This window comes from Bombina bombina, chromosome 2, assembly GCF_027579735.1.
Source record: "Bombina bombina isolate aBomBom1 chromosome 2, aBomBom1.pri, whole genome shotgun sequence".
In the NCBI taxonomy this organism is placed as follows: Eukaryota; Metazoa; Chordata; class Amphibia; order Anura; family Bombinatoridae; genus Bombina; species Bombina bombina.
The window spans coordinates 251,963,161-251,987,068 of record NC_069500.1 but is presented as its reverse complement, the minus strand read 5'-3'; the positions used below and the strand labels follow the sequence as shown (position 1 = coordinate 251,987,068).

Here is a 23,908-nt window from a genome sequence, read left to right as displayed (position 1 = left end):
ACGGGAGAACGAACTCCTACGTGCAGTAACGAACACCTATAATTCTTATCTAACCGAAAATACACAGCTGAACTGTGTCAAATATACTGCGGCTCTAGGAGAGAGGGATTCACTGGCTTTATACAAGTCAACACAAAAAGACATTAGATTTTCTGCAAAATTATACAGACACGGGAATAAATTAGGGAGACTCCTAGCAAAACTTCTTAAACAGGAGAAGGGCTCACAGATGATAGATGCGTTAAATGTTGAAGGTCAAAGAGTTAGGTCACCTGAAGACCTGGTCCAAGTTTTTTTTAATTATTATACTGACTTATATACCCCTGGAATATCTAATATCATACAACGAGAAGACTTCTGGAGAAAAATTTTGCACCCCTCAGTATCATCGGATGTACTTGAACAGCTGTATTCTCCCATAACCAACTTAGAAGTGGCTAACACCATCCAAAAGTTACCTCATAATAAATCATCTGGCCCAGATGCACTACCCAATGAATTTTCTAAAATGATATTGCACATTATAACACCCCACATAACTGCTTTATTTAACCACATATACATACAGGGCAATGAGCCCACGGCTAACTTTGTAGCATCTTATACAACGCTGCTATTAAAAAAAGGGAAAGATCTGGCTATGAAGGAATCATACAGACCCATTGCTCTTATGAACTCTGATTACAAACTCCTAACTTCTATTTTAGCTCAACGGCTGCAATCTTTGTTACCCATTATTATTAATCCTGATCAAGCTGGATTTATAAAGAATAGGAATTCTTCTGCTAAAATAAGAGAACTTATGCTTATTATTGATTATCTCAGGGCAAATGATGGCCTAGACTCAGCGGGAAGGGGCCCAACTCGGATCTGGCAATTTTAGCCATAGACGCCAAGAAGGCCTTCGACTCGGTTCAGCACAATCACCTGCTATTTACTCTAGAACAATTCGGCTTGAAAGGGAATTTCCTCAAGTTTGTTGCAAATTTATGCCGAAATGCCTCTACAAGGATGGTAGTTAATGGTTCTCTTTCACGAGACATAATCCTGCGCAGAGGGACTAGGCAAGGTTGTCCTCTGTCCCCGCTTCTTTTCGATATCGCTATTGAATCGCTTGCTATACTAATTAGACAGCAACTTGAGGGAATCAAGATAGGCAGTCATGAGTCAAAAATTGCACTTTATGCAGATGATATCTTGATATATATGACTAATACAAGCACGAATATTCCTAGACTTCTCTTAATCTTACAACAATTCGGATCTTTCTCTGGATACAAGGTGAACATTACAAAATCAGATCTCCTTTGGATTAAACAGACGAAGGAATCTTGCACAAAAATACATTTCTTCATAGTTCAGGATTTATTTAGATATTTAGGAATAACGATATCCTCCAATTCTGATACTTGGTATTCTCTAAATATTACGCCAACTATAAATAAAATCAAAGACACTCTTAAAAATTGGCACAATCTACCTCTTTCTCTATCGGGACGCATAGCGGCATACAAGATGATTCTCCTTCCTAAAATGCTTTATAACCTTCAGAACATTCCTTTGATATTAAGGAAGAAAGATTTGGCCTCTTGTGATTCTTCTTTGCGATCATTTATATGGCAAAATAGGAAGTCTACCCTTTCCTTTCAGAAACTCTCTCTCCCTGTTAGATACAGAGGATTGGCTTTACCTGATCTCAAGGCTTATAACCATGCTTTCCTGGCCCGCATAGTAACAGATTGGTTATTCTCAAAAGATTACATCACAAATAATAACCTTGAAAAAAATATAGCGAGTCCTTTCTCTCTTGCATCGCTTTTTCATTCTAATGCTAGTCTTATATCACCTGAAATAAAGAAACTGAGATCCATATACAATCCAATTCTAGCATGGAAAAAGATTTGCAACAGATTAGTCATAGGACATTGAGTCTCGAGATACATTCCATTTCTGGGGAATCCCCAATTTCAAGCAAGTCTAAACTCAACACTTTTTTAAAAATGGAAGCATGAGGGTCTCTCCAATGTGTGTCAGATATAAGATATGGAAAGGCGTTGCGTTAAAACATTTGATTCTCTTAGGCGTGATTTTAACCTGAAATTTCTTTGCATATCTTCAAGCAAGACACTATGCCCAAAAGTTGATAATCGATTACGGCTGTAACTGGTCACTGGGAAATATTGAAAATTGGCTTGTATTAGTTAAGAATGGATGCATGTCAATTTCGCCTTGCTATAATGCCCTAGTCTCAGATCGGGGTACAATAAATTTGGACAAGCTTTGCATTAAATGGGCCGCATTATTAATGCAAGAATTAGACCCTAAATTGCCACACCTCTCAATTCAAGAAGCTACGCAAGCAACTCTCTCCTCTACGTGGAGGGAGTCTCACCTGAAGTTACTACACATGTCTTATTTCACCACAGAAAAGGGGTTTAAATGTGGAAACTCTAATTTTATCATATGCCCTAAATGCTCTTTTCCCTCGGCAAACCTTCTGCACATGCTATGGACCTGTCCAAAAATCTGAAATTTTTTGCTTAAAGTTCAATTTTGGCTTCGTAAAATACTGAATAACCCTTCTTTGATCCTGTCTGCAGTGAACATGGTCTTTCTCTGTTCTCATTCAGAGAATAAGCAACTTAACACTAAAATTATTAATTCGACTACACTGGCTGCTAGATACCTTATCTTTAAAAAATGGAAATTGTGAGCAGTCCCTAGCGTATTAGAAATAAAAAATTGTCTAAAGAAACAATGCCTTCTTGAACAAATTGACACTAACATCCTATATTATAAAAAGCCAAGTGTTTGTCTGAAGCCGTCATGCACAGTAGAGACAAACACTTGGCCTTAGATCCCTGCACGCGCACCTCCGTAGTTTAAGCAGCGCACAGCTGAGCATAGACCTTCGCACGCGCACCCACCCGACCTTGCACGCTCACCTCTGCAATTGAAACAGGAGAGAGTGAGAGACTGCTGTACTACTGTACACAACATGGCCCGTGTGAACGGGCTTTAGGACTAGTAGACAATAATCAGGATATTACCAGATTTTTCCTTAAATGGTCAATGTTTATAAAAGCACTTCTGCCGAATGAAAATCCTTTCCTTTACTCTGTTTCAGTTAAAAAAGTGAAAAAAAAACCTCCAACAATGTGTTAAGGCTCAAGAGAATGGAAATGTATTTCTTTTTTCATTGTTACATATCGTTATGAAGTAACTTCTCAGTTGTACCCTAAACAGGGTTTAAAATGAATTTGTATATATTGTAATGCATTGTTGGTTGTAAATAAATAAAGAATTGAAAAAAAAAAAAAATTGCATGCACTATCTGAATCACGAAAGAAAAACTTTGGGTTCAGTGTCCCTTTAAAAGCATACACTATTACATTCATATGTTAGAAACAAGCAGATAATAAATGATTATATATAACAATCATTTATCTTAAAGTCAGTAACCCTGCACTACAAGCACCCCTATGTTATACTCCTAGTATACTGGGTACATTACACTAAAATAGTAGCATATAAAAATGTGTATATGCACATATATACACTTAAACCAGCGCTGTACACACTGCTGAGATAGGTAAATAATTAAATAAAACCATGTAAAACAAAACTTCTGGTGGTGTTACAAGCAAATTCAAAATGCCAATCATCATGTGTGATGTAAATGTTGTCATTTTTCATTTGAAAACAGTAACGGATGATGGTAGTAAAGTAACCATTATTCTTATTATTATTAAGCTGCTAGGCTCATACTAGTACTGTTGGAGACAGAACAGATCATCAAGTCCTAAAGTAAAGGACCTTCCAAATAGACTGGCAAAATTTATAGTCAATGGTGGAACGCAGGGTTATATAATCATTTACTTAGATGAAAAAATACACAATAAATGCTCAGCAACATCTAGTTGATATATGAACAGCATAAGGGTATTGCAAGAGAAAGATACACAACTCACACACACACTCACATTCTCACACATACTGACACACTCTCAAACACACACACACATTCTCAAACACACACACACACACATACACACACACTCACATTCTCACACATATTGACACACTCTCAAACACACACACACACTCACATTCTCACACATACTGACACACTCTCAAACACACACACACATTCTCAAACACACACACACACATACACACACACTCACATTCTCACACATACTGACACACTCTCAAACACACACACACACACATTCTCAAACACACACTCACACATACACTCTCTCTCTCACACACACACAAACTCATACACACACAGTGCGGAGTGGAAGAAAGAACAGTGTGGGGGCGGAGGAGGAGAATAGATGTGGAAGAGAGATAAGGAGGAAAGAGAAAACGAAAGAATGGGGAAGGAGAGGAGAAAACAGGGGAGAGAACAGTTGTGGAGAGAAAATAGTAGGGGAGGGTAAGAGAGAACAGTAGGGGGAAAGAAAGAGAGAGAACAGAGGGGGCAGAGAACAGTGGTGGAGAGAGAACAGTTGGAGAGAAAACAGAGGCGATGAGAACCGTTGGAGGGAAGAGAGAACAGTGGAGGCAGAGAACACAGCCTGGCTGGTGGAGAGAACAACCAGGCCAGGGGAGAACACAGGCTGGGACAACAAGGAACACAGTCCAGGAGGAGAAAACAGGCCAAGGGGATGAAAGTACAGTTTCTGTTGCCCAGAAACCCTTAATACACAGTTTTTTTTTTCAAATTAAACATTTCTCAATGCCTTTACAAGGCTTTCTTGTTACTTACCCTGCTCCTGGTCTGGCTCACTTCCACACCGTACTTCTGGCTTTGAAGGCAGTATAACATATATCCCAGCTGAAAACCTCTTTAGTGACGGCCAACTATATAAATAAAAAACTGCCTGCTGGGTGCCGGCTGTGCCCAATATTAAAAGGTATGTGTGCTACTACTAAAGAAAGAAAAAGGTAGTTTCAAGATGCAGGTCCAGCCAGCCCCCAGTTCCTCAGGCACCCCTCCACCTCCCGCTGCCCTAACATTTCTGAAGCTACCTCCCTTTGCTCACTCTAGTCCCTAGCTGAAGCAGCCCTACAGAACCCCACTTTTAAAATCTCCCGGTATCCAGTAGCCCATTTTGTCTCCTTCATTTTTAATACATTTATCTCTTCAACTGAACTATGTTTGTATTATCATATAAATCTTATCTCTCTTCTTCCACTCATTTCACATTTTCTCCAGTTCTACTTCCAGAATCTAAACTTTATTTTCCTCATTTCCTTACACTACAATGTCCCTTTAAGACTTACCTCAAGTCCTTGTTCTGTCTACTGAGCTATTCAAAAACTACAGCTCTTTTTGTCAATACACAGTTGTACAGTCAAAAAAGTTGGATTGTGCACAGGAATTTTTCACTGAAAAATACATCTGACCTTTTTTTTGTTTTTATTCATCTTAACAGCACCATTACAACATTGTATAACACTCAAACTGTAATTGTTCAACAGGAACTGCAAAAATACAGTCTGAAAAAATATCCCAAGCACATAACAATGGAAGTGAAAATATTGTAGAACAAAACAATCTTGGTAAAAGCTTCAAAGATTTTCCTTTGGCACTTTTGGTAAGAAATTTTTTTATTATTATTATTTTTTAAACAAAACATGTTTAGAATTTTTTTCTTTTTAATAAACATTTTTTTATTGATTACTTAGTTCAAATAAACATCAGTACATTACAAAAGAACAGTAGTGTGTATAACTACATACATAAAGTTACATAAGAGAGAGAAAAAAAAACTTGCAACTGTAAAATGTTTGATGCAGCTAGATCCAGTAGAATGAAAAAGGACAAAAGAAATGTCTAGAGAGGACGGGTCTTGGAGTCTCCGAAGTATAGGGAGTAGCCCAAGTAGGAGAAAGAGGTGAGATAGGTGGGAGGGAGGGGATGAGGAGAGAAAAAAAAGGGGGGGGGAGTGGGAGGGGAAAAGGAAGGGGATGAGAAATGCAGATAAGAGTCTGTTTCAGTCTTGGAAGGTTTCTATCCAGGGAGACCAGACCTCTTGGTAGAAGTCGACCTTGTCTAGGGATCTGTGGGAATATAATTCCATCTGTTTAATGTAGTGTATTATAGAAAGAACCTGTGGAATAAGGGGAGGGTCTTTATTTTTCCACATTCTTGCTATAGCTAGTTTTGTGGCCATAAGGAGATATATTGCGAGGACTTCCCTAGTCTGAGTTAGACTGGGGAAATGTATGTGAAGTAAGGCAACTTCTGGTAGGTAGGGTGATATGTAGTGAGCTGAGGATTCTGAAGAGCCGTCGCCAAAGGGGACATATCTTGGGGCAGGACTACCACACATGTAGAGAGGTCCATATCTGTTCACAACCTCGCCAACACTTGGGGGAGTGGGTGCCATATATCTTGTGCAAAGTGGAAGGCAACAAATGCCACGGACTAGAATTTTGTATTGTAGCTCCCAGAGGGAGTTTTTTGGTTATAAGAATGTGCATATGCCATGTATCGGTGTTAGCTGTGAAGCCTATCTCTCTCTCCCAGACTCTGTGTTGGGAGATTTTATGCAGAATGGTGGGCTAGAGAAGGAGGCTGTAGTGGAAGGACAGAGTGTGTTTGAGACTATGTCCCTGAGTCTATTCGGTCTTGATGGTGTTCTCAAGTTTTGTCTAGGGTATCCCCATGATTTCAACCAAGAGCTAAGATGGAAAGCTTCAAAGTGTGAAGAAATAGGGATTTCACATTTTGTGCAGAACTGAGAATGTGGGATCCACTGACCTCGGAGATAGAAATCCGCAGCTAGGGTGGGTGGAAGATTCTGCCAAGACCCTACATTAGAGTCTGGTAAACAGTAGAGGGCTCCGGTCAAGGTGAGTACTGCGGAGGGGTGTGTAGCTAAGTCTCGTTATGCCTTGTTTGGTCCCAGAATTTGAGGGCATCTAAAAGGATTGGGGTCATGTTAGCTAGTCTTTCCCTGTAGTGGGAGGGAATCCACAACAAGTCGGGTAGGGTAAGCCCTGGCGGCAGCATTAATGTTTCAGTATCTACCCAACGGGGACAATCAACTGAAATGTTCCAGCTGATTATATGCGATAACAAAGCTGTGGTGTAGTAAAGTATAATATTGGGGAATTCTAAGCCTCCATGTGAGCTTGGTCTCTGTAGTGTGGTTCTAGAGGTTCTGGGTCTATGATCTTTCCAAACATAATTGGTAATGATACTTTGCAGTTTCTTCAATAGAGGCCTAGGGATGTTATATGGGATGCACCTGAACAGATAAGTGTGTTTAGGTATGAAGGACATCTTTATTGCTACTATTCTCCCTGTCCAATAAATTTCTTTGAATGCCCATGTTAAAAGGAGATTCCGGAATTGTATCAGCCTATCTTTGTAATTTTTAGTAATTGTGGTCTCTGGGTGTCAGTATTCCTACTCCTACGTCAACCTTCCTGTCCAAATTCCTCCCATATTGCCTTTAAGACTCTTGCACACCCTTTTCCTAATGCTTAGTATTTTGTGAAGTTCCTAGCAAACCAACCGGAATTCTAAGCTCCAGTATCTCTGCTACGTTACTCATCTAGTGTAATGGTTCCTAATAATTTCCTGTTTTTATGCAGTGGAACTCAGCTGCAGATCCACACTGATAAACTTTACTGTGATTGTATCACAAATGTTAAGGCACACACTAAGGTGAAGTGTTAACCTTGATGCTTTGTGAAGTTGATTGAATACACTAGGTTTCTCCCAAGTGCACAGCAGTGTACTGTGTCAATATTAAATATACACAGTTAACTACAGGTAGACTGCAGACTGTTTGTATCTGCCTGGTAATGCTGCTCCTGCAGTATAGGATCTGTTTGCGGCTTGAGCTAGTTTGCTCTATAATGAGAGTTCATAAACTGACACTCTGACTACTTACTTCCTTACTTGCTGATACCTTTTAAATTAGTTTGAATGGGGCTCTCACTACTGTGTAGTGTTGCTCAGAGCTGGATGGCAAGGAGCGGAGTTACCTGCCGAAGGTTCAGGTGCAATAGAGGTCTTACTGAGGTCTGAGAGCGGATTGTGAGATTGCTCCATTACCAGAGAATAGGTGACGTCACAGGGGCGTGGAAGTATACACCAATGAAAGTAATGTTCCTTTGTAATCTCTGTATCGTCAAGGAAGGAGATCTGAGTTGATGCTTTGTATCAGCTTCCTAGGGGTTGCTGGAGAGTGTGGGAACAAAGTTGCGTATAAGTAGTGGCTTTAGTTTAGCATGGTGAAACTGGATACACTGGATGTGAGATTGATAGGTTATCCAGAAGTAGGTTATATTGTCTCTTAGCAGACTCTGACAAGAGGAAAGTTTTGGTCCCAAGCAAGATATCCAAAGTAAGAGAACCAGTGATAGCAGTAGCTTTGTCTAACTACAACAAAATACTAAGCACCAGATTGAGGGTGCGGCTGTGATTTAAAGGAGAGGTAGGTAGGACCTGAAATTAAAGGTACAGTAACAAGGTGGAAATTTGGTAATTCTGTAGAACCCTGACAGTACCCCCTCCTCAAACAAGCTGACCCACAGCTTGAGGTCTAGGCCGGTCTGGGTGGCAGTGATGAAAAACCGCGGCAATCTTGGGAGCATGGATATGAAACACAGGCTCCCAGGAGTGTTCCTCCGAAGTGTAATTATTCCATCTAACCAGATATTGTAATGCGCCACATCTAATCCTGGAATCCAGCAGTGAATGAACTTCATACTCATCAGGTTTCATGAGTTGAGCCGGAGGTGGCAACATATGGTTTGCGTCTCGTGTAGGTATATAAGGCTTCAGTACAGACACATGGAAAGTTGGATGTATCTTGATAGAGTTTGGTAACTGTAATGTGATAGCATTTTGATTAATAATCCTTTGTATAGGGAATAGTCCGATAAAGAGTCCGGCAAGCTTTTTGCTGGGGATTTGTAGTTTTAGATTCTTGGTGGATAACCAAACCAAATCTCCAACTGCATAAGGTGGAGGTTTTCTTCTTTGTAAATCGTAGTAATGCTTTTGATTGGTTTGAGCTTGGAGTATATTCTGTTTGAGGTGTTCGAAGTTCTGTAACAATGAATTTGTATATTCTTCGACCAAGGGAGCTGAAACCGCTTTGTCTGGGGTTAAATGAAACCAGGGTAATATCCGTAATTAGTGAAAAAGGGGGTCATCTTCATGGAGGAATTTTCTGAATTATTGAATGCATACTCAGCCATGGGTAAAAATGTCATCCAATCCTCCTGATGGTAAGAACAGTAGCATCTGATGTATTGTTCAAGCCATTGATTTAGCCTTTCGGCTTGTCCATTAGTTTGGGGATGGAAGGAGGTAGTGTACCTGTGGTTAGTCTGAGTTACTTCGCAAACTTTGGTCCAAATATGAGAAGTAAATTGAGTACCCCTGTCTGTGGTGAGTATTGGTGTAATTCCATGTAGTTTTACTACGTTATTCAGGAAAAGCTGAGCGATCTCATAGGAGGTGGGTAGCTTGTGGTATGGGATAAAATGTGCCATCTTCATGAAAAGATCTATGACAACTAGAATAGTATTTTGGTTCTGTGAAGTAGGGAGATCCACAATGAAGTCCATTCCTACATGCTACCATGGTTTGTCTGGGATGGGTAAGGACAATAACAGACCATAGGGGGGTTGTTTCTCAAGCTTAGAAGTGGCACAAATCAAACAAGACTTGACATATGACCGTACAGTTTTCTTCATGTTTGGCCACCAGCAATTCCTGGATAGTAATTCTAAAGTTTGACGTACATCAGGATGACCAGCGATGGGTGAGTCATGGCATGTTCTTAAAACCCAAGATCTTAAATGATTCGGCAGGTAAACTTTTCCAATATGATAGTAGATTCCAGCTTTCATGGTTAAGTCTGACAGGGGGACATCGGAATCTTCTCTAGACATGCGTTTTATATCAGCTATTAGTTGGGTTGAAATTCCTATGAATCGCTCTTCTGGTATCATTGGCGTAGTTGCTGAAGTTTTTTCGGGTCTTTTGAGTTGTCGCGAGAGAGCATCTGCTTTGCTATTTTTTGAGGCAGGCCTATGGACTATGTTGAAGTTGAATCTGGCGAAGTACAAACTCCAACGGACTTGTCTTGAAGATAGGGTTTTGTTAGTTTGCAAGTTTTGAAGATTTTTGTGATCTGTGAAGATGACAATTGGCATCTTGGTACCTTCTAGCAAATGCTCTAACGATTGTCTGATAGCCAGAAGTTCTTTCTCCCCAATGGGATAGTTAATCTCTGCTGACGATATTACCTTAGAAAAGAAGGAGATGGGGTGAATCGGTTCTGTAACTGAGGTTCTCTGAGAGAGGACTGCTCCTATGGCAAAATCCGAAGAGTCTACTTCAAGGATATATTGAAGGTTTGGGTTGGGAAACTTGAGTATAGGTGCAGAAGTAAATGAATTTTTTAACAAGTTAAATGCATTCGTGGCTTCTACCGTCCAATGGAAGGGAACAGAAGAACTAGTGAGAGCAGTTAGTGGTTTAGCTATTTTGGAGAACTCCTTAATAAATTTCCTGTAATAATTAGAGAACCCCAAGAACCTTTGCAAATCCTTTTTCTTTATAGGAAGTGGCCAGTCTCTTACTGCTTCATCTTTCTCATTTTGCATCTGGATTCCACTGGGAGAGATGGTGTTTCCAAGGAATGAAATGGGATTGGTGTGGAAAACACATTTCTCCGGTTTTGCATATAGTTTATGAACTCTCAACCTGGACAGAACCCAACGAACATGTTTGATATGGTCAGATTTGTTTGATGAATAAATGAGAATGTTATCAAGGTAAATGACGACGCAGACATCAAGAAGATCTCTTAAAACATAATTTATGAAATGCTGGGAAGTGGCTGGGGCATTGCATAAGCTGAAAGGCATTACCAGATATTCAAATATGCCGTATCGTGTCCTAAATGCTGTGAGCCACTTGTCGCCCTCTCTGATTCATATGAGATTATAAGCGCCCCTAAGGTCAAGCTTTGTGAATATAGTGGCATGAGTGAGGCGTTCGATAAGTTTGGGTATTAACGGAAGGGGATACCTGTTCTTGATGGTATGCTTATTGAGTTTGCGGTAATCTATTATGGGACATAGGGTAGCATCTTTATTCCTGACAAAGAACATTCCTGCTCCTGCAGGGGAAGTGGAGGGCCTGATGAATCATTTACGCAAGTTGTCCTCAAGTTATTATTTTAAGTGATCCAACTCAGGTTGATTGAGGGGATAAAGATGCCCATATGGAATAGTAGAACCCTGATGTAATTGGATTGGGCAATCATAATTATGGTGGGGAGGAAGGCTCTCTGCGTCTGTTTTACTAAACACATCAATGAAGTCCGTATATTCTTTAGGAAGCAATTCTTCCTCCTCCTCAGTGTGTAGAAGTAAGTGCCGTGGAAAACACGTATTACAGCAGTATGTGGAAACAAGAGACACATCAAGCGTTGACCAATTTATTGTTGGTTGGTGAAGTTGAAGCCAATGTATACCTAGAACTATTTGGAAATGAGGTGATGGTAGAATGTCAAACGATATGTATTCACTGTGTCCGCTCTTAGTGGTAACTAAAAGAGGAACAGTGTGGTGAATAACTGGCCCAGTACTGATGGTTGAACCGTCAATAACTTGAATAGACACAGGAGTTTGCTTTAATTCAAGTGGAATTTTATTTTTCTTTACAAAATCAATATCAATAAAATTTGCAAAAATGCCCCTGAGTCGATTATGGCTTCAGTATTCAGTTGATCTTGATCCCACTGTAAACAAAGGGATAGAATACAGTAAGCAGATTTTTTATCAGTTTGTTGTGATAAATGAATAACAGTAAACTTACTTCTTTTGGTCTTTGTTAACAATGGGCAGTCCTTGACTGAGTGCATGGGGTTTGCACAATACATGCAGAGGGACATCATTCTTCTTCGGTTCCTTTCTTCAGCTGTTAGGGGTCCTCTTATAACCCCAAGCTCCTTAGGTTCACTCTGAACCTTTGTAGTGGATGAAGATAGGGAAGTACCACTCGAGTTGGAACCTTTAGTGCCTTCCCACTCGAGTTGGAACCTTTAGTGTGGGAGTCTGTGCCATAGCGTTCTGAACGTCTCTCGCAGAGTCTTCTGTCAATTTGTGTTGCCAGCCTCATCAGTGCTTCTAAAGTCTTAGGTTAATCCATTCTTGCCAATTCATCCTTGATGTTTTCTGCAAGCCCTAGGCAGAACTGGTTTCGTAATGCTATAGGATTCCACTGTGAGTCGGAGGCACACTGCTTGAATGTGGTAATGTACTCTTCTACCGGTCTCTACCCTTGTTTCAGAGACCTCATTGTGGCTAATTGTACATCTATATCCATGTACAATTCATCCATGCTAGAAAAAAATCTTCAAGTGATCCTAAGACGGGATCATCAGTCTCACAAAAGTTATCCGCCCAGACCCTAGGCTCACCCCTAAGAAAGGATATAGTAGTAAGTACCTTAGTTCTTTCAGTAGGATAGCTTCTAGGTTTTAAGTTGAACAGCAGTAGACATGCGTTTTTAAACTGTCTATAATGCTTCCTCGGTTTAGAGGTTAATAGGTAGTTTATGGGTGTTAGTGAACTTTGTAACACTTTACCTATGAGTTTTATGTAACAGTTTTGTTGTGTAAAACTCATAACTACTGCTCTCAGATTGTGGTACGGATCATGTCGGTATAGGCTGGAGCACAAATTTTAGCCTCACTGCAAAACTCGTAATGGCAGTGCTATGGGAATCCCATGAGAAAACTTAATTTTTTTGAGTGCAGGACTGACGTTGCATTACAGGCTAAAAGGCTTGCGGTACAGCTATACTGACAAGACTCGTAATGGCTGCGTTACTGTTTTAACGCTGAAATGGCCATTTTTTCAGCGTTAAAACATGAACGCAAAACTCGTAATCTACCTTGTGGCTTGTGGCAGACACTGCACGAATAGGCTAAAATGAAAGTCAATAGATAATAAATAAAAAGTCATGTGATCAGGGGGCTGTCAGAAGATGCTTAGATACAAGGTAATCACAGAGGTAAAAAGTATATTAATATAACTGTATTGGTTATGCAAAACTGGGGAATGGGTAATAAAGGGATTATCTATCTTTTTAAACAAAAAAAGTCTGGTGTTGACTGTCCCTTTAAATAATTAGAGTGCCTTGTTTTTACGAGTATTATTTGATACTGGGCTATAATTCGTTAAAGTTTACAATCACTTTAATGCACATGTATTGTAAGTGCTTGTTTGTATTATATATACAATTATAGTTCATTCTTGTTTGCATTGCAAGAATCTAGGAAAATAAAAAGCATGTTATTTACTTATTTGCTGTACAGGGAGTGAAGGAACAGAAGAGTGGTATTTCCAAGGGCTTGTGTTGAGATTGTGTACAATAGCTCTTGCATAACATTTGTTATATGCATATAATATAACACATACTTTTAGGGTTTTAAATGTTATTAAATATTAAATCTATTTTGGTTCCAGCTGTTGCTAAAAAACCCAGTGCTGATGTCTTTGACATTTGCCAGCTGTACAGATGCTTTGATCACTACTGGATTTGCAACCTTTCTTCCCAAAGTTATTGAAAATCAGTTTTCACTGACATCAAGTTTTTCAGCTATTTTGGGAGGTAGGTGACTATTATTTGCTATTTTAAACAGAATACATATATGAACTGATGTTGATTCTCTTTAAAAATAAATAAATCAGGATGCAGTAAAATTGGAAAACAAGTTGTGGTGAGATGCATTAATCAGCTCGTCTAACCCATGAATACTAGCAATGAACTGAATAGCAACATGCGGGGACCCTCTCTTGCAGCTGAGGTTTTAATTATCTGGAATCCAGGATTCTGGGGCCCGATCCGATATGCAGCGTCGCCCGCAAAAGCTGGCGACGCCATATTTTGCGCGGGTTTGGTATTCTATATACGGCGTAACCTAGAAGTTACGCTTGTATATTTCTGCCTTCAGTGGTAGATTTTTAGCCCATAGGCAGGTATACCAAACCCGCGCAGTTTGGTATCCAATATACAGCGTAAGGACTTACGTGGCGAAAATGGAGAAATCTTACTCCATTTTCACCTCGCCACAAATTGCAGGCGTAGTAAGCCTTACGCTGAGTATTGGAGCCCCGTAACTCCCTAAACTACCTGCAAAATAAAATCTAACACCTAACGCATGCGCAATGTCTATCTACCTGTACACTGCAATCCCCCGCCGTAATCCCTAATAAAGTGTTTAACCCCTAAACCGCCGCTCCCGGACCCTGCCGCCAGCTACATTAAATGTCTAACCCCCTAATGTGATCCCCCTACACCGCTGCCACCTATATTAAAATGATTACCCCCTAATGTGAGCCCCTACCCCACCGCCACCTATTTTAACTACATTACCCTCTAATGTCAGCCCCCTACCCCGCCGCCACCTATTTTAACTATATTACCCCCCCCATGTGAGCCCCCTACCCCGCCGCCACCTATATTAAAATTATTAACCCCTAATCTAATCCCCCTACCCCGCCGCCACCTACATTAAAATGATAACCCCCCTAATGTGAGCCCCTACACCGCCGCCACCTATATTAAAATGATTAACCCCTAATCTAATCCCCCTACACCGCCGCCACCTATATTAAAATGATTAACCACTAAACCTAAGTCTAACCCTAACACCCCCTAACGTAATTATTATTAAAATAAATCTAAATAATATTAATAATATTAACTAAATTATTCCTATTTAAATCTAAATACTTACCTATAAAATAAACCCTAAGATAGCTATTTTAGGGTTTATATTTATTTTACAGGTAACTTGGTATTTATTTTAACTAGGTACAATAGCTATTAAATAGTTAATAACTATTTAATAGCTACCTAGTTAAAATAATTACCAAATTACCTGTAAAAAAAATCCTAACCTAAGTTACAAATACACCTACACTATCAATAAATTAATTAAATAAACTACAATTATCTAAACTAAAATATAATTAAATACACTAAACTAAATTACAAAAACAAACAAACACTAAATTACAAAAAATAAAAAAGATTACAAGAATTTTAAGCTAATTACACCTAATCTAAGCCCCCTAATAAAATAACAAAGCCCCCCAAAATAAAAAAATGTCCCTACCCTAAACTAAATTACTAAAAGTAATCAGCTCTATTACCAGCCCATAAAAGGGCCTTTTGTGGGGCATTGCCCCAAAGTAATCAGCTCTTTTACCTGTAAAAAAAAGAACACCCCCCATAACAACCCACCACCCACACACCCTTACTCTAAAACCCACTCTATCCCCCCTTAAAAAAACCTAAGTCTAACCCCCAAGTGGTCCTTACCTGTCCTGAAGAACAGCGGAGAAGGTCCTGTTCCAGGCAGAGAAGTCTTCTTCCAGGCGGCGACCTCTTCTTCTTCCAGGAACCAGCCGGCGCGGAGCGGAGGAGTTGAAGACCGATGACCCCGGAGCTAAAGACGGTCCTCTCTGGAACTGAAGACCGGTGATGCAGGAACTGAAGATCGGCGACGCTGGAACTGAAGACCGGAGCCATGGAGCGTGGAGGATCCTCTTCATACGATCGCCGCCGTACACTGAATAAGAATTCAAGGTACGCGATTAAAAATGGCGTCCCTTGAATTCCTATTGGCTGATTTGAGCCTTCATATTCAAATTAGCCAATCGGATAAAAGCTACTTTAATTCTATTGGCTGATTTGAATAGCCAATAGAATAAGAGCTACTGTAATTCTATTGGCTATTCTAATCAGCCAATAGAATTACAGTAGCTCTTATTCTATTGGCTATTCAAATCAGCCAATAGAATTGAAGTAGCTTTCATCCGATTGGCTGATTTGAATTTGAAGGCTCAAATCAGCCAATAGGAATTCAAGGGACGCCATTTTTAATCGCGTACCTTGAATTCCTATTCAGTGTACGGCGGCGATCGTATGAAGAGGATCCTCCACGCTCCATGGCTCCGGTCTTCAGTTCCAGCATCGCCGATCTTCAGTTCCTGCATCGACGGTCTTCAGTTCCAGAGAGGACGGTCTTCAGCTCCGCTGTCATCGGTCTTCAACTCCTCCACTCCGTGCCGGCTGGTTCCTGGAAGAAGAAGAGGTCGCCGCCTGGAAGAAGACTTTTCTGCCTGGTCTTCAGAACAGGTAAGGACCACTTGGGGGTTAGACTTAGGTTTTTTTAAGGGGGGGATAGGGTGGGTTTTAGAGTAGGGGTGTGTGGGTGGTGGGTTGTAATGGGGGGTTGTTCTTTTTTTTTACAGGTAAAAGAGCTGATTACTTTGGGGCAATGCCCCACAAAAGGCCCTTTTAAGGGCTGGTAATAGAGCTGATTACTTTTTGTAATTTAGTTTAGGGTAGGGACATTTTTTTATTTTGGGGGGCTTTGTTATTTTATTAGGGGGCTTAGATTAGGTGTAATTAGCTTAAAATTCTTGTAATCTTTTTTTATTTTTTGCAATTTAGTGTTTGTTTTTTTGTAATTTAGTTTAGTGTATTTAATTTTATTTTAGTTTAGATAATTGTAGTTTATTTAATTAATTTATTGATAGTGTAGGTATATTTGTAACTTAGGTTAGGATTTATTTTACAGGTAATTTGGTAATTATTTTAACTAGGTAGCTATTAAATAGTTATTAACTATTTAATAGCTATTGTACCTAGTTAAAATAAATACCAAGTTACCTGTAAAATAAATATAAACCCTAAAATAGCTACAATTATTAATTATATTGTAGCTATTTTAGGGTTTATTTTATAGGTAAATATTTAGATTTAAATAGGAATAATTTAGTTAATATTATTAATATCATTTAGCTTTATTTGAATAATAATTACGTTAGGGGGTGTTAGGGTTAGACTTAGGTTTAGTGGTTAATCATTTTAATATAGGTGGCGGCGGTGTAGGGGGATTAGATTAGGGGTTAATCATTTTAATGTAGGTGGCGGCGGTGTAGGGGGATTAGATTAGGGGTTAATAATTTTAATGTAGGTGGCGGCGGTGTAGGGGCTCACATTAGGGGGGTTATCATTTTAATGTAGGTGGCGGCGGAGTAGGGGGATTAGATTAGGGGTTAATAATTTTAATGTAGGTGGCGGCGGTGTAGGGGCTCACATTAGGGGGTTATCATTTTAATATAGATGGCTGCGGGGTAGCGGGATTAGATTACGGGTTAATAATTTTAATGTAGGTGGCGGCGGTGTAGGGGCTCACATTAGGGGGTAATGTAGTTTAAATAGGTGGCGGCAGGGTAGGGGCTCACATTATGGGGTAATGTAGTTTAAATAGGTGGCGGCGGGGTAGGGGGCTCACATTAGGGGATAATGTAGTTTAAATAGGTGGTGGTGGGGTATGGGGCTCACATTAGGGGGTAATGTAGTTTAAATAGGTGGCGGTGGGGTAGGGGCTCACATTAGGGGGTAATGTAGTTTAAATAGGTGGCGGCAGGGTAGGGGCTCACATTATGGGGTAATGTAGTTTAAATAGGTGGCGGCGGGGTAGGGGGCTCACATTAGGGGATAATGTAGTTTAAATAGGTGGTGGCGAGGTATGGGGCTCACATTAGGGGGTAATGTAGTTTAAATAGGTGGCGGTGGGGTAGGGGCTCACATTAGGGAGTAATGTAGTTTAAATAGGTGGCGGCGGGGTAGGGGCTCACATTAAAGGGTTAGACATTTAATGTAGCTGGCAGCGGGCTATGTTTGGGAGGTGTGTTAGACAGATTTAATATTTTAGTCAGCTTTTGTAGGCAGCGGCAGCTTCTAAAGTGCCGTAAGTCACTGGCGACTCCAGAAATTTTACTTACGCAGATTTCTGGACATCGCTAGTTTGTCAGACTTACGGCACTTTAGCAACTGCCGGCGCCGTATATGTGATAGCTCGCTGTGCGAGCTGAAACTACGGGCGGCGCAGGTTTCCACGCTTGCGCCGAAACCTGCGCCGTATATCGGTTCGTGCCCCTGATATTTAACACAACATGCAAACCAAATACTATCCTGGGGCTGTTCAACTCTTACTATTTTAACACATATTTGAACATAAGTGTAAAAAAAGAAGGCTGCTATTCAAATATGCCCACTGCTCTCCACAACCAAAAGGAGACCAGAGGTGGTAGTTGAAGTCATTACCAGACCTCAAATAAGAACACATGGTCCTGCAATCCCACTCAGTCTATTGCCAGCACGAGATCCCAGATCACTGCAGTCTTTGTTAACTACATATTCACATTAGACCTCAAATCAGACCCCATAACCATTAAAGGGATATAAAAACCAAACATTTTTCTTTCATGCTTCAGATAGAGAATGCAATTTTAAAAAAGTTTCCATTTTACTTTTATTACCAAATTTGCTTTGTTCTTATGTTATTTTTTGTTGAAGAGATAGGTAGCTTACACGTCAGGAGCACTACATGACAAGACTTAGTGCTGCCACCTAGTGTTCTTGCTAATGTATAACACTGTTGTAAAAGTGCTCACATATAGTGCTGCAGACATGTGCACTCTCCTCAGCTTACATTTCTGATGTTTAACAAAGGATAACAAGAAAACAAAGACAATTTGATAATAGAAGTGAATTGGAACACTGTTTAAAATTGTATGCTCTATCTGAATCATGAAAGAAACATTTGGGGTTTTATGTCCATGTAATCACATATCAGACCTTGTATCAGACCTGTAGCCCTGCAGATGCTGTTCACTACATGACCACATCTGACATCATGACATCAGATCAGAACCATGGCTCAGCAGATCCTTCCAACCTTAGGCCCACATCATGCTTTATATCTGATTCGAGCTCTTGCAACCCCTAGTAGCTAAATACCCACACTAAACTTAATTTGATTATAACCCTCCTTATATATAAAACCCCTTCATTATCAATACTTTCTCGAATAAATTGACTTTAGAATGGGTCAAAAATGATGTAGGTAAAAACATAAGTAAAGAAAACAGCTGCCTTAATGACAGCAACCATGAAACAACATAACAATAAAGTGAATTAGACCAGTTTTAGCAAAAACTGCAACAAAAGTGCACCCATTAATAAGGTTTAGGCTCCAAAATTAGATACTTTTAATACCCCCAAAACCAAATTACAAAGTATTATCTATATCCAGGATTCTTAAAGGAATATGCAACCCAAAAACTTTAATTTGTGGCTCAGACAGAGCATACCATTGTTTTAAAAAAATTACCAATTTACTTATATTAACAAATTTGCTTTATCCCCATTATATTCTAAGTTAAAGAGATACCTAGGTAGGCAATATAAGCACAAGTGCTCTTACAAATGGATAACAATATTGCAAAACTGCTGCCATATAATGCTCCAGAAATGGGGCAGCTCCTAAGCATATACGTCCCTGCTTTAAAAAAAAAAAAGATACAAAGAGAACAAAGAAAGTAATTTTAGACGTAAATTAGAACATTTAAAATCACATGCTCTATCTGAGTCATGAAAGAAGAATTTTGGTTTCATATCCCTTTAAAGACATAAATCATTTCCCTAGACAAGAGTTATTAGCTACATTATGATGTTATCTGATTATTTAGTTATTATCAATATTGCATTTTAAAGAATTAATTAAGGCCTAGATTTGGAGTTTGGCGGTAACCGTGAAAACCAGCGTTAGAGGCTCCTAACGCTGGTTTTAGGCTAACTCCGGTATTTGGAGTCACTCAAAAAAGGGTCTAACGCTCACTTTTCAGCCGCGACTTTTCCATACCGCAGATCCCCTTACGTAAATTGCGTATCCTATCTTTTCAATGGGATTTTTCTAACTCCGGTATTTAGAGTCGTGTCTGAAGTGAGCGTTAGAATTCTAACGACAAAACTCCAGCCGCAGAAAAAAGTCAATAGTTAAGAGCTTTCTGGGCTAACGCCGGTTCATAAAGCTCTTAACTACTGTACTCTAAAGTACACTAACACCCATAAACTACCTATGCGCCCCTAAACCGAGGTCCCCCCACATCGCCGCCACTCGATTACATTTTTTTAACCCCTAATCTGCCGACCGCCACCTACGTTATACTTATGTACCCCTAATCTGCTGCCCCTAACACCGCTGACCCCTGTATTATATTTATTAACCCCTAATCTGCCCCCCACAACGTCGCCGCCAGCTACCTACAATAATTAACCCCTAATCTGCTGACCGCAAAGCGCCGCCACCTACATTATAGCTATGTACCCCTAATCTGCTGCCCCTAACACCGCCGACCCCTATATTATATTTATTAACCCCTAATCTGCCCCCCTCAACGTCGCCTCCACCTGCCTACACTTATTAACCCCTAATCTGCCGAGCGGACCGCACCTCTACTATAATAAAGTTATTAACCCCTAATCTGCCTCACTAACCCTATAATAAATAGTATTAACCCCTAATCTGCCCTCCCTAACATCGCCGACACCTAACTTCAATTATTAACCCCTAATTTGCCGACCGGAGCTCACCGCTATTCTAATAAATGCATTAACCCCTAAAGCTAAGTCTAACCCTAACACCCCCCTAAATTAAATATAATTTTAATCTAACTAAATAAATTAACTCTTATTAAATAAATTATTCCTATTTAAAGATAAATACTTACCTGTAAAATAAATCCTAATATAGCTACAATATAAATTATTATTACATTGTAGCTATTTTAGGATTAATATTTATTTTACAGGCAACTTTGTAATTATTTTAACCATGTACAATAGCTATTAAATAGTTAAGAACTATTTAATAGCTACCTAGTTAAAATAATTATAAAATTACCTGTAAAATAAATCCTAACCTAAGTTACAATTAAACCTAACACTATACTATCATTAAATTAATTAAATAAAATACCTATAATTACCTACAATTAAACCTAACACTACACTATTAATAAATTAATTAAATACAATATCTACAAATAACTAAAATGAAATAAACTAACTAAAGTAGAAAAAATAAAAAAGAACTAAGTTACAAAAAATAAAAAAATATCTACAAACATAAGAAAAATATTACAACAATTTTAAACTAATTACACCTACTCTAAGCCCCCTAATAAAATAACAAAGACCCCCAAAATAAAAAATGCCCTACCCTATTCTAAATTAATAAAGTTCAAAGCTCTTTTACCTTACCAGCCCTGAACAGGGCCCTTTGCGGGGCATGCCCCAAGAAGTTCAGCTCTTTTGCCTGTAAAAAAAAAAACATACAATACCCCCCCCAACATTACAACCCACCACCCACATACCCCTAATCTAACCCAAACCCCCCTTAAATAAACCTAACACTAAGCCCCTGAAGATCATCCTACCTTGTCTTCACCTCACCAGGTATCACCGATCTGTCCTGGCTCCAAAATCTTCATCCAACCAAAGCGGGGGCTGGCGATCCATCATCCGGTGGCTGAAGAGGTCCAGAAGAGGCTCCAAAGTCTTCATCCTATCCGGGAAGAAGAGGCGATCCGGACCAGCAACCATCTTGATCCAAGCGGCATCTTCTATCTTCATCCGATGATGACCGGCTCCATCCTGAAGACCTCCACCGCGGACCCATCTTCTTACGGCGACGTCCAACTGAAGAATGACGGTTCCTTTAAGGGACGTCATCCAAGATGGCGTCCCTCGAATTCCGATTGGCTGATAGGATTCTATCAGCCAATCGGAATTAAGGTAGGAATATTCTGATTGGCTGATGGAATCAGCCAATCAGAATCAAGTTCAATCCGATTGGCTGATCCAATCAGCCAATCAGATTGAGCTCGCATTCTATTGGCTGATTGGATCAGTCAATCGGGTTGAACTTGATTCTGATTGACTGATTCCATCAGCCAATCAGAATATTCCTACCTTAATTCCGATTGGCTGATAGAATCCTATCAGCCAATCGGAATTCGAGGGACGCCATCCTGGATGACGTCCCTTAAAGGAACCGTCATTCTTCAGTTGGACGTCGCCGGAAGAAGATGGGTCCGCGGTGGAGGTCTTCAGGATGGAGCCGGTCGTCATCGGATGAAGATAAAAGATGCCGCTTGGATCAAGATGGTTGCCGGTCCGGATCGCCTCTTCTTCCCGGATAGGATGAAGACTTTGGAGCCTCTTCTGGACCTCTTCAGCCACCGGATGATGGATCGCCAGCCCCCGCTTGGGTTGGATGAAGATTTTGGAGCCAGGACGGATCGGTGATACCTGGTGAGGTGAAGACAAGGTAGGATGATCTTCAGGGGCTTAGTGTTAGGTTTATTTAAGGGGGGTTTGGGTTAGATTAGGGGTATGTGGGTGGTGGGTTGTAATGTTGGGGGGGTATTGTATTTTTTTTTGTTACAGGCAAAAGAGCTGAACTTCTTGGGGCATGCCCCGCAAAGGGCCCTGTTCAGGGCTGGTAAGGTAAAAGAGCTTTGAACTTTATTAATTTAGAATAGGGTAGGGCATTTTTTATTTTGGGGGTCTTTGTTATTTTATTAGGGGGCTTAGAGTAGGTGTAATTAGTTTAACATTGTTGTAATATTTTTCTTATGTTTGTAGATATTTTTTTATTTTTTGTAACTTAGTTCTTTTTTATTTTTTGTACTTTAGTTAGTTTATGTAATTGTAGTTATTTGTAGATATTGTATTTAATTAATTTATTGATAGTGTAGTGTTAGGTTTAATTGTAGGTAATTGTAGGTATTTTATTTAATTAATTTAATGATAGTATAGTGTTAGGTTTAATTGTAACTTAGGTTAGGATTTATTTTACAGGTAATGTTGTAATTATTTTAACTAGGTAACTATTAAATAGTTCTTAACTATTTAATAGCTATTGTACCTGGTTAAAATAAATACAAAGTTACCTGTAAAATAAATATTAATCCTAAAATAGCTACAATGTAATTATAATTTATATTGTAGCTATATTAGGATTTATTTTACAGGTAAGTATTTAGCTTTAAATAGGAATAATTTATTTAATAAGAGTTAATTAATTTCGTTAGATTAAAATTATATTTAACTTAGGGGGGTGTTAGTGTTAGGGTTAGACTTAGCTTTAGGGGTTAATACATTTATTAGAATAGCGGTGAGCTCCGGTCGGCAGATTAGGGGTTAATAATTGAAGTTAGGTGTTGGCGATGTTAGGGAGGGCAGATTAGGGGTTAATACCATTTATTATAGGGTTAGTGAGGCGGATTAGGGGTTAATAACTTTATTATAGTAGCGCTCAGGTCCGGTCGGCAGATTTGGGGTTAATAAGTGTAGGCAGGTGGAGGCGACGTTGTGGGGAGCAGATTAGGGGTTAATAAATATAATATAGGGGTCGGCGGTGTTAGGGGCAGCAGATTAGGGGTACATAGGGATAATGTAAGTAGCGGCAGTTTACGGAGTGGCAGATTAGGGGTTAAAAAAAATATGCAGGGGTCTGCGATAGCGGGGGCGGCAGAATAGGAGTTAATAAGTGTAAGGTTAGGGGTGTTTAGACTCGGGGTACATGTTAGGGTGTTAGGTGCAGACGTAGGAAGTGTTTACGCATAGCAAACAATGGGGCTGCGTTAAGAGCTGAACACGGCTTTTTTGCAGGTGTTAGGGTTTTTTTCAGCTCAAACAGCCCCATTGTTTCCTATGGGGGAATCGTGCACGAGCACGTTTTTGAGGCTGGCCGCGTCCGTAAGCAACTCTGGTATCGAGAGTTGAAGTTGCGTTAAAAATGCTCTACGCTCCTTTTTTGGAGCCTAACGCAGCCTTTATGTGGACTCTTAATACCGGAGTTATTTTTATGGTGCGGCCAGAAAAAAGCCGGCGTTAGCTACGCGGGTCCTTACCGACAAAACTCCAAATCTAGCCGTATGTGTTTGATGGTTTTGTCTATGTAACTTTTTAATTTTCCCT

The 23,908-nt window shown here is 39.8% G+C and overlaps 1 protein-coding gene across 2 annotated transcripts in view; it reads left to right on the top strand.

Annotated features, from left to right (window-relative positions):
* LOC128648700 (solute carrier organic anion transporter family member 4C1) overlaps nucleotides 1–23,908 on the top strand; it is a 185,983-nt gene that overhangs the window by 124,949 nt on the left and 37,126 nt on the right. For both annotated transcript variants that reach the window (XR_008400615.1, XM_053701516.1), the window contains exons 6-7: nucleotides 5,494–5,609; nucleotides 13,525–13,669. Coding sequence is in view for 1 of the 2 variants with exons in the window: in XM_053701516.1 (XP_053557491.1) it covers nucleotides 5,494–5,609; nucleotides 13,525–13,669 (261 nt within the window). In the remaining variant the exon portion in view is untranslated. The remainder of the gene's footprint in view (nucleotides 1–5,493; nucleotides 5,610–13,524; nucleotides 13,670–23,908) is intronic.